At 45.5% G+C, this 11873-nt stretch overlaps 1 protein-coding gene and 1 long non-coding RNA gene across 2 annotated transcripts; both read left to right on the forward strand.

The window, feature by feature from the left end:
• Positions 1-3405: 3405 nt before the first annotated feature.
• LOC128882249 (uncharacterized) lies at positions 3406-6756 on the forward strand. The gene is made up of 3 exons (XR_008458323.1): positions 3406-5134; positions 5221-5723; positions 5834-6756. It is a non-coding gene; the product is annotated as an uncharacterized LOC128882249 (long non-coding RNA).
• Positions 6757-7271: 515 nt separating this feature from the next.
• LOC128874492 (uncharacterized) lies at positions 7272-11105 on the forward strand. Its single transcript, XM_054119352.1, has 5 exons — positions 7272-7691; positions 8129-8360; positions 8419-9480; positions 9644-10122; positions 10182-11105. Exons 1-5 carry the CDS (start codon positions 7272-7274, stop codon positions 11103-11105), a joined length of 3117 nt encoding a protein of 1038 aa, XP_053975327.1.
• The last annotated feature ends 768 nt before the right edge of the window (positions 11106-11873 follow it).

Raw genomic sequence — 11873 nt, forward strand, 5'->3', positions numbered from 1 at the left:
CGGTGCGCTCGTCATCGGCAGTCGTCCAGTCTCGTCCCTCGGCGACTTTGGTGGCGTGTCGGTACTGGCATCCCTCGAAGACTCTGGAGCGGGCCGGGTCTCGGTGCACTCGAGAACTCGGCTGACTCCCCTGTCCTAAACGGCCTCCTGAACGTCGTAGCGGAATCCAGGGGCTGTTACCAAGAACCTCCAGCCCCTATCCATTTGAGCTTCGTCTGGCCAGTCCGTGCAGCCGGCGCCGGGTTGGACGGGATCGGTAGCCTCTAAGCCACATCGCTCGGTATTGCCGTCGTTAGCCCAACGCTATTGCCCTTCAGATACGCAAATTAGTCATAACCTTGGGTTATCCTGGTGGCGCTCGCGATCTTGGTCGGTCTCGTTCCCCGCGGAGAGTTCACCTACATTGTGACGCGGCAATCTGCCACGTCACAATACATAGTTCAGATTCAAAAATTGTATAATCTTTGACAGTGTTGTCCCACTTATGATGGTATATCCCTTCTTTCACTTTAGTTATTTCTTGATCGGCTTGCGAATAATTTTTAATAACACTTGAGGGCACTGCTTGTGGTCTTGAATATTCGATAACTTGATTAATGTAATTCTCACTGTCGAAAGGTTTGCTTGGTGTACTGTCGCATAGTCTTGATAAAACGTCTGCTATGTTGGTTTTCCCTGGCCGATAGATCACTTTATAATGATACGCTTGTAACCTAAGCACCCACCTCTCGATCCTCGCACATGGTTTTGATTTCGGTCCGAATATGATCTCTAGTGGTCTATGGTCCGTTATTATTTCGAATTCTAATTTTCCATACAAATATATTTTAAAATGTTCTACTGCCCATACAATCGCCAAAGCCTCTTTCTCTGTTTGGCAGTATCTGCGCTGACAATCTGATAAACTTTTATTTCCTAAACAATGACTCGTGGTCCTTTGGTGTTTATTTGTATTAGAACTGTTCCGATACCGACAGGGCTAGCATCGGCTACTAATTGAGTCCTATCATTGGGGTCATAATAGCCTAGGGTGGGCACTTTTGTTAAGGCGCTTTTCAACTTCTCGAAGGCTTCATTCTGTTCTAGTCCCCAATATTTTGCTATACTTGCTTGTTTTCCTAGTTTCAGACGCAATAGTTGTCTCAAAGGTTCAGTCAGTGTAGCCATATTTAAAATCCATTTACCTGCGAAATTAATTAAGCCAAGAAAACTTTGAACTTCATTTATTGTTTCCGGTAGTCTAAATGCTTGAATGATATTTATATATTTTTGTAAAGGTCTAATACCCTTAGAAGATAGTTCATGTCCTAAGAATTCTATTTTATTTACTTTTTAAACGCATTTTTCCTTATTTAGAAGCACATTATAATCCTTAAGTACTTCTAGGGTATGCTTCAATCTATTATCATGTTCATTTTCGTCTGAGCCAAACACTAAAATGTCGTCAATAAAGTTGACCGTACCTTTACAAGGTAGAAGAATTCTTTCTAGTGCCTATTTCTGGAGCGCAAGAAATTCCAAACATCAATCTCTTATATCGATATAATCCATTTTTCGTTACGAAAGTTCTTATATATCGCGAATCCGGAGAAATTTCCAACTGGTGAAATGCATTTTTTATATCTAGCCTTGAGAAAACCTTTGCGTTTCTGAATTTTGGCAAACGTTGATTTATTGTTGGTAATGGATGGTTTTCTCGTACAATGGCCGTATTAGCTCTGCGCATGTCAATGCAAATACGAATATCTCCGTTCTCTTTTAAAATGGGAACCATGGGTGAAACCCATGTACAATATCCATTTACCTCTTCAATTATGTCAGAATCAACAAGCTCACTGATTTTGGTATTTACCTTTTCTTCCAGTGGGATTGGAATTCTCCTGTATGGTTGGCATACTGGCTTGACTTGCTTGTTTATTTGAATGTCTATTGTAATGTCTTTAATTTTTGGGAAGGTGCTTATTTCGTTAATTCCCAGTTCAATGTGTAAAACTCCTAAAGCTGTTGCGGTGTTTTTTCCTAACAAATTTCGAGTTCCTTCTTTTATTACATAAAACGTTGACCTCTGAGTCTTATTGCGAATTTTTATGTTGGCCTCAAAAGAACCAGTTACTTTTAAAGGCTTATTACTGCCGTATGCCAAGAAAACTTTGTCTGGATTGTTGACCTGGTTGAATACTTGAATTCTTGACTTTTTTAAATGTTCCCAAGTTGCTACACTAATTAAATTACATTTACTTCCTGAGTCGATTAGCATTTGTACAGTGACTATATAATTATATATGAAATATATAATCGACTTCTTCGTTTCTCCTATCCCGTATCCTCTGCCGTTTCGGTGTACTAAAAGAGTTTTGTTGGAGAATTTTCCTTTCGTATATTCGTGTTTTACAGTAATCTCTATAGTGTCCTATAAACCCGCACTTTAGGCACCGTTTATTCAATGCACTTATTCAGGGCACTTTTTATCATTTGGAGCATGATCCTTTCCTCCACAACGGGTGCAATTCCTCTTCTTTTGAGTTATCTTAATGTTTTCCAAATTATGTACGTCTTGTGTTCCTTGAATTGTGTTGCCTGTGAAATTTTCTAATTGTCTATTTACAACTTCTAAAGAGTTGGCTTCAGATATAATAATATCTAAGGTAACAGCGTCACCTATTGCTAATATTTTTTTCCTTAAATCTACTGATATGCACTTTTCTGTTATTTGGTCAATTAAATGTTCTTCTGCATTTGCGAATCTGCATTTTCCAGCTTGATGTCTTAATCTGACTAGAAACTTATCAAATTTTTCCTCGGGTTCTTGTTTCATAAGTCTGAATACATGTCTTTCATATATTTTGCTTTGTTTAGGAGCAAAATAGTCATCTAATTTTTTAAGTGCGGCGTCATACACATTTTTACCCTCAGTTGACTCATCGTTCGTAGATGTATCTGGTATATTATAGTATATTTCCTGCAAACCAAGACCTGCTGGTATATTTGGAACTAGGTATATTTGAAACGCTCTTCTCCATTTTTCCCATCTGAGACCCACTGAACATGGGTCTCCTTCGCAATCGAAAATTTCTAAAGTTGGAAAAGTTGACATGTTCCTGACTGTTAGTAGGTGAAATGCGTAGTATTTTGTATGGTTTTTCCTTTATCTTTATACCCTACTGAATAACTTGCGTGGTCCGTAAGTATACGATTATACTTACAACATATCTTGTATGCGTGACCCTTATGTTTTATTATTTTATAGACAAATTCTAGTTCCCTATACAGTATTTATTATCTGCGTGGCCCTTGATTATGTATATACGTATTGTCTATCGAGTTGTCGCGGAAGCTTTAATTAAATCCGGAATTAGATTTATTTTCTTTGGCAAGTTCCCACTTATAATCGGTTAATAACCTTCCACACTTTAATTTGTTATTCGACACGAAATAATCTATCTCAAGAGACAATACCGTATATCCGAAACACTGTATGTGCGTAGCCCTAGAACTTCTCGCTAATCTATACTTATCCAATATATCCTCGTCGCCAATGTAAACTCTTTCTCTGTCTATAGGGTAGGGGGAACTTGGAATAAATATTAACTAACTTGCTATGACACTGTTCGCTCCGTAGTGGGTAAACAACAACTAACTCCTCGGCCTCGCTCGGCCATCTATCAGCTCTCCCCACCACTGCGCGATTCCTTTATTATTGTCTGTCATACACTACAGAGAACATGCACAATAATGTAAGATTAGGTTTTTGGAATGCTAGGAGCTTAAGTAATAAGTATAACGAATTAAGAAGAATAATTGATGATTACGATATATTTTGTGTAAACAAAACCTGGATGTACAAATGGACATTTCAAAAATTCAACGAGTATAACATTATACATAATAAAAATAACAGGAAGGATAATAAAAGCTTTACCACACCAGGTACAGGTATGATAATTATATATAAAGATAACCTAAACATTGAATTAACCAAAGAAAAAAACATAGAAAATTAATACAAATACATGAAGTTCGCAATCAAGAATATGAATGACAACGAAATTTATGATATAAATTTTGTAGACAGAAATCCTAAAGTAAACGCGAGCTATGTGAAATGAAACGAATTATTCGAGGATCTGGAATTAAAAGACAACTCAATAATAATAGGGGATTTAAATGCAAAGTATACGGAATGGAACTGTGGAACACAAGACATCTCAGGAAAGAACTTAAAGGAAATCCTAGAGGAGTACGACATGATTGTGCAAAACTATAACACAATATCAAGGTACAGCCCGAATAACAAAAGTTTTAACAATTCGAATATAGATCTTATAATAACACCTTCCCATTTAACGGGAACGGTCAATTTTGCGGAATCAGGAGAATGCTTAGGGTCAGACCACCAAATAATAAATCTCAGGTTATATACAAACGAAAATGTAGATTTGGAGTCAGACGGGTCCAAGAAACATTTGGGTAACAGCAAACTATATAAAAACAAAGAAAGAGTGAACTGGATGGAGTTCAGACAAAAACTGGAAGAGAAAAAAACCGTAATAAATCAAGAATGAGAAGGTATAACAAACATCAATTATAAATATTTAAATAAAATATAAATTATAAGATGGTGTGATCATATATATGAAGCTTTTCAGGAAATGACTCAGCATAGGAAAAACAATAAAAAAAGAACCAGAAACCACAACCAGAAGAAATAAACAATACAAGAAGGAAGAAAAATACAAATAAAGAGGACTCAAGTCAAGACCATAGAAAGAAGAGAAATATCTGGTGGAATCAAGAATGCGAAGAAGCATGGAAGAAATGGAAAAAAAGCTCGAAGACGTTATGGAGAACGGGTAAACCCGAGGACTATAAAATAATGGAACATAACAGAATGAAATGGTTACAGTTAAAAAAAGAAAAGAAGGAGGCTACGTGGACTGCATTCACAGAAGAGCTGTCTAGTGAAAAAAACAGTGGAAAACTGTGGAACAAGGTAAGAAGAATAAAGAATATCTACATGAAGGACAAATCGACGTTAAACACCAGAAAAAGGTTGGAATTGGAAGAAATAGAAGTAGCAAAACTCGTGGAAAGAAACAGTAACTTGGAAAGCACTCATAAAGAAACAAACGAACATGTAAATAGATACATCAGCACCTCACCATTCAAATGGAATGAAAAAATAGATAATGTTGAAATACTAACAACTATCAATTGTTTTAGGAACAAAACGTCAGCCCCGAGCGACGACAAAATAGATTATATAATAATAAATGAATTGTCTTCATTCATGACAAAATTGTTATGCTGCATTATAAAGGAGACCTGGGAACAAATGACACTACCCAAAGAGTGGAAAATGGGTAGGATGTGTCTACTGGAAAAACCTGGAAAAGCAGCCCTGAGACCAATCACTTTAACTTCATGCACAGGCAAAATTATAGAGAAAATAATAAATACAAGACTAAATCTTTGGGCAGAAGAAAACAATATCATCGATGAAACACAATCCGGATTCAGACACAAAAGAGGAACAGTTGATAATCTAAATAGAATAGTAATGGAAATAAAAGATAACAGCAGAAAAAATAATACCACAGCAACGGCTTACATAACATAAAAGGGGCGTATGACAATGTCAACTTTGACAAGCTCATACAAATACTAATGGAGAAGAAATGGCCACCGAGGATATTAGGATGGGTGAGCAACTGGCTAAAAGACAGGTATGTTAAAATAAGGGACAGTAATGGGAATGATACAACAATCCCATGGAAAATAGGAGTCCCTCAGGGGGCAATCATTAGCCCGACCATGCTTAATCTATATATTGCAGGTTCATCCAAAGAATTAACAGTCCAGAATACACAAACATTAATTTACGCGGATGATGTAGGAATTATAACAAAGGACAAGGACATAAAGGAAACTAAGAGTAAAATAAAGAAAAGCATTCAACAACTAAATACCTTTCTAAAAAGCAGGGATCTAGAAATATCAGTAGATAAAACCAAAATCACCTGTTTTGGACAACAACCTCAAGAGAAATCAATAAAGGTACTAAAAATCATTACGAAATCGTCAACCAAGCAAAATTTTTAGGAATCACGATAGATAATCAACTTAGTTTCAGACCACACATTAAGGAAATGATAGAAAAGTTCAAAAGAAGAGCCAATATAATAAGGTATCCCTGCCATGGTAATAAGGGGGTTAATCAGAGCCATGCGTTAATGTTTACGAGAGCACTGATATCATCGGTTGTGGAGTACGCCACGCCGGTGTACCTAACTTTTGATGGACAAAAAAGTATACAAAACACTTTAAGAAAAGCGGAAACGGCAGCCTTAAGGTCAGCGATAGGCTACAGAATATCTACTCCACTTAATGTGATCTACATGGAGTGTGGTTGGACTACACTACTAAACAGAGCCATTTTTCTGGCCAGCAAATACTGGATACGTCAATTTGAAAAAAGTAAAGAGAACAACCCCACGCTACAATTATTTATGAAAATCAAAGAACAAAATAAACAAATCAACGAAACACACATGACTAACAGAATCCACACCAGGCCAAACATATTGGAATGTGCATTCTACGATATATGGAAATGGAAGGATCAAATATTCACCAGGGAATTTATTTCCGAGGGTCTAATAAAATGGAACAATCTGAGAAACGGAACCACAATTACAGGGGAATTAAGTAATAAGAAGTGGAAACTGGACAATGAAACAGGTAAATTAATAAATGACAAAGCAGTTGCAATTAATATGACAGAAATTTTCTTCCTAGATAGACACAATCTATTAACCAACAACACTATTACGTACTTCACAGACGGGAGCAAAATCCCCGGTAAATAATCGGACGGCATAGGGATAATCATTAAAATGGGAGACAGCTGGTTTAAATATGGTAAGGCAGTTTCAAACGCCATGACTATTTTTACTACAGAAATGGTGGGAATATGGAAAGCAATGGATATACATAGAAGAATCGGAGAAAATAAAAATTGCCTAATCCTAACCGACTCGGCATCAGCTATCAAAGCTCTGGAAAGCTACCTAACAAATAACAATTGGAAGGAAAATAACCCATGGACGATCCACACCGGAAATATGTTAAAAGAAAGATAAAACTCAACGATCATTAGATGGATTCCCGGCCACAAGGGAATCGTAGGAAACGAAGCAGCAGACTCTAGAGCCAAGGAAGAAACGGATAACATACCAGACACAAAATTCAAAGTTCCGGCGTCGGACATTATAATGGAGATAAAGGAACAATGCTGGAGCAGCTTCAAGGATAGAATGAGTTCGATAGGAAATCATAAAGGAATAAAGTTCTTTAGAGAAATCGGTCCCGACTTACACAGGAAAAACTATAAATCATGGTTTCACAAGTGGAGACACAATCTAGATAGAGAAACGATAAGAGTAATATCAAGGATTCGGGCGAACCACTATAATCTAAGAGAATCACTAGCCAGAAAGAACTTTATAAGCTGTGGCAAGTGCGATTGCGACCAAGCGGACGAAGACATCTACCATGTAATATTTGATTGCGGCTTGTACAATCAAGAGAGAAGCTTAATATGGGAAAAAATGGAAAAGGAAATAGAATTAGTAGCAAAATCGGTGATAGAGTTAATAAAACTCAATAACCGCGCACCTGGCCTGGGCGACCAGGTCGGGCGGGGAGGTGACATCCCGACGCGGCGCGTCCCCAGGTGGCGGATAGGGGAACGCTCGCCACGTACGTTTCGGAGTGCGTGGAGGGTAGGAGTGAAATAAAACAGCTCCCGCGGACCAAACACTAGGGGAGGAAACCCCGAATAAAAAACCTATCATGGACGGGTCTAATAGTTCAGATAAAGTTACTGCACAGGGACTCGGAACCCCAGTGCCGGCGTCTGTCAGGGGTGTGCAAGCAGGCCCCGGGACGTCGTCATCCGACGACTGCAGCGCTATGAGGGTTGATCACGTGGCCCCCCACAGCGTCTTTGGCTACACGTGAAGAGTGGTGTGGCAGCTCCGCTTCCACACCTCTTCATAAGCCTGCCTTGGTTCGCCAGGCCGAGGAGGCGCATAAGACCGGGAAAGATAACCTATCGCGGATTCTACAGGTTATCAATGGCATGAGGAGGAGCACGGAGAAGCAGAGAAGCGTGGCGATACCCATTAAGAACGGTATGGAGCATCTGGCGGAGTGCGTCGACGCACAGCTATCGACGTCAAGTTATGCGGGCCAGCCACGCTATTCTCACGCAGCTTCTCCGTACATCAGAGCCAGCCGAAGTGCCGGTCAGCGCACGCAAGAGGCCGCGACCACTCGTGACCTCCTCACCCGAGGAGGACGTACAGAAACGCGAGGAGAAGTCCGCCCCGGCTACCGAATCTTGAGTCACCGCGGCAGGTAGGAGGAAGAAGAAGAAGGGGAAAGGGACCGAGGGCAAGGAGCCCTCGAGGAGTACCCCAAAAGGTGTCCCTACAAGCACTCCGAAGGCTACTCTTAAGAGCGCCCCTAAGGCTGCCCTGGGGGCTGGGGATAAGTCCACCCCGAAAAAGCCCGGGTCAACGCCAGGCAAGGTGGGCACAGACAAGCCCGGAGCACCTCCGCCGAAGCCTGCCAAAAACAAAAAGCGGAGGACGAGAAAACGGCGGCGCAGGCTGAAGCGTAGCGCCGTCGTCATGCAGCCGGCCGCCGGGAAGTCCTACGCGGACGTCCTAGGGAAAATCCGGCGGCAGGTGCGACCGGAGGAGACGGAGACGGAACTCCGTCAAATCCGAAAGACCCAGAGGGGCGGTGTCCTTGTGGAACTGGCGCGCTGTAAAGATCAGCGCGCCCTTCAGGAGGCCATCAAGGCCGCCGTGGGGGAAGATGCGGAGGTCCGGGCTCTGGTGCCGCGCATGCGCGTCGAAATTTGCGACCTCGATTGCTGCACGACCGGCGAGGAGGTACGAGCTCCTGTTGCGCAAACTTTGGGCGACCAGCTCAAGGGGGAGCTGAAGGTCGCAATCGAGGAGGCGGTGTCTATCCGGCTGATCGCGAGAAATCGCATCAAGATCGGCTGGATAAACTGCCGAGTCAGGCGCTGTGTCGAAGTCACGAAGTGCTTCAAATGCCTAGGATATGGGCACACGAAGCGCGACTGCAAGGGCCCAGATCGGAGTAACGCCTGCTGGAGGTGCGGCAAGGACAGACACAAGTCCAACGACTGCACCTCCCCTCCTCGTTGCATGCTCTGCGCCGACCTGGGCGTGCAGCAGCTCGACCACGCACCAAGGTCCGGGGCCTGTAAGGCCTTCCGAGACGTCCTGGTGCCCGGAAACGAGCGGCGCAATGGCGACGGTGATCCAAGGAAACCTGAACCGCAGCCAGGTCGCCGACAGCCTCCTCACTCAGCTGTTCTTGGTCGCTGGGCGCTGACGTGGTGGTGGTGTGCGAGCAGTACCGAAACCGGGACTGCTCGTCGTGGTACGTCGACGACCTGGGCGCCGCCGCGCTCTGGGTGCGGGACCCTCGGAAGGTTCCGGTGGTGCGACGCGGGGCGGGTCGTGAGTTCATCTGGGTCATATCTCGGGACGTTACATACGTGAGCGTCTATCTCTCCCCCAACTATAGCGCTCACGTGTTCCAGGAAAGCTCGACGACCTGGAAGACGCGCTCCGCGATATGGACGGCGGGCTCGTTGTAACAAGCGATTTTAACGCCAGGGCTCCAGAGTGGGGGATCCCAACCCCCAATGCCAGAGGCAAACTGGTAATGGAGATGGCATCCAGGCTGGGGTTGATTGTGCTGAACACTGGTACCACGCCGACCTATCGGCGACCCGGTTTCGGCGTTTCCATCCCGGACGTCACTCTGGTTTCGGAGTGTCTGGGTCGCCGAACCACGGGCTGGAGGGTGTTGGAAGATTTTACTGGCAGTGACCACCAGTACATCACCTTCCGGATATCGTCCGATGGGTCGGCGCAGCACGGCAGATCCCGGCGCCCACTCGGCTGGAACACGGCCAAGCGGGACGAGGGAAAGTTCTCGGAGTGTATGAGCCGCGGCCTCAGGGGCATACCACCTGCCCCCCGCGAGCATCCCGGAAGGGATGTCGCTGAGGCCATGGTGAGCCACACCATGCGGCCCATCACTCATGCTTGCGACCCTTCGATGCCCCGAAAAAGACCGTGGAAAGGCCGAGCCCAGGCGTACTGGTGGATGGACCTGGCACCAGCCAGGTCTGGACTGGTACCAGCCTCAGACGGGAGTGTCTGAAGCTACGTAGACTGGCGCAACGAGCCCCCCGTAGAACGGAGGCCTCCGACAGGTCAGCCGAGTACAGGGCGGCGAAAAAGACGCTCAACCGGGCTATCAAGGATTCCAAAGCCCGCTGCTGGCGGGAGCTGTGCGACGAAGCGAACCGTGATCCCTGGGGACAGGCGTACAAGCTTATCACCCGCAGGATCCGGTCACCCGTCGCACAGGGCACGTTGGACGCAGCTACCACCGAGCGCGTGGTGGACGGGCTATTCCTCAACAACCCGGCAAGGGACTTTTATTCGGAGCCGGGTGACAGAGACGTCGTCCCCACGTTTATTCTGGAGGAGCTGCAGTCGGTGGTGGGCTCCTTGAAACCGAGGAAAGCCCCGGGCCCGGATGGCATTCCAGCGGAGGCCCTGAAGATGGTGGCGCGACTCCACCCAGACCTTCTGCTGAAGATGTATAACACCTGCCTCCGGGGGGGTGTCTTCCCGTCGCCTTGGAAGGATGCGCGGCTTGTACTGATCAGCAAGGGGAAGGGTGCCTCTGATTCTCCGTCATCTTACCAACCAGTGTGTATGCTAAACACAGCCGGTAAGGTGATGGAGAAAATGCTGAAGACCCGCCTGCTTCGGGCAGTGCAGGCCGCCGGCGACCTGTCGGACCGACAGCACGGATTTCGGAGAGGACACTCCACCATCAGTGCCATCTCCGACGTGGTCGAGGCTGTCGGAAGAGCCTACGAAGCAAGCCACCGTACCCGCCCGCTGGTCCTCCTCGTCACGTTGGACGGGCGCAACGCTTTCAACTCGGCGAGGTGGATAGATATGCTGAGGGCGCTCGAGTGATTTCGAGTCCCCAGCTATCTGTTGGCTATGGTCAGCGACTACATGCGGGAGCGCTGGCTTACGTACTATACGGAAGAGGGCACCAGAAGGCGCGCCGTCACAGCCGGCGCAGCGCAGGGGTCCGTTCTGGGACCGGACCTCTGAAACGTCTCGTACGACAGCCTGCTCAGCATCGAAATGCCTAGCGACGCGTACCTCGTCGCGTACGCGGACGACGTCGTCGTCGTCATTACCGCCCGCACCATCGAGTTGGCAGAGCTCAAGCTGAACCAGGTGATGGGGCGGGTCGGAGACTGAACGGTCACGGCCTCCAACTGGCGGTTTCGAAAACCAAGATTGTCATGCTCACGAGAAGGCATATACCCACCGTCGTGCTGATGAAGGTGGGTGACGTGACCGTCCAGACACGTAGCAGCTGGATAATAGGCTCACCTACTGGGACCATATACGCGCAGTTTCTGATAAGGCGATAGCGAGGTCGACAGAACTGAGCAGGCTGATGGCCAACATCGGCAGGCCGAGACCGGGTAAACGCAGGCTCTTGATGTCCACGGTCCAGTCCATGCTCCTGTACGGAGCTGAGATATGGGCCGGGCCCATGGACGTCAAGAAGTACAGGACACGCATGGCCTCCGTTCAGCGACGTGGAGCGCTGTGAGTCACCAGCTGTTACCGCACAGTGTTGGCGCTCGCGGTGCTCGCGATCGCCGGAATCCTCCCTATCAACCGCCTCGCCAAGGAGAGAAGGAAGATCTCCGAACTGAGCTC

This window comes from Hylaeus volcanicus, chromosome 1, assembly GCF_026283585.1.
Source record: "Hylaeus volcanicus isolate JK05 chromosome 1, UHH_iyHylVolc1.0_haploid, whole genome shotgun sequence".
In the NCBI taxonomy this organism is placed as follows: domain Eukaryota; kingdom Metazoa; phylum Arthropoda; class Insecta; order Hymenoptera; family Colletidae; genus Hylaeus; species Hylaeus volcanicus.

Bases quoted from the DNA above. Each gene is read 5' to 3' on its own strand.
- LOC128874492 (XM_054119352.1), top strand. From the start codon at position 7,272: ATGGAGATAAAGGAACAATGCTGGAGCAGCTTCAAGGATAGAATGAGT. The intron at 8,361-8,418 runs GTACAGAAACGC...TCACCGCGGCAG, and splicing joins CCTCCTCACCCGAGGAGGAC to GTAGGAGGAAGAAGAAGAAG. The intron at 9,481-9,643 runs GTACGTCGACGA...CACGTGTTCCAG, and splicing joins AACCGGGACTGCTCGTCGTG to GAAAGCTCGACGACCTGGAA.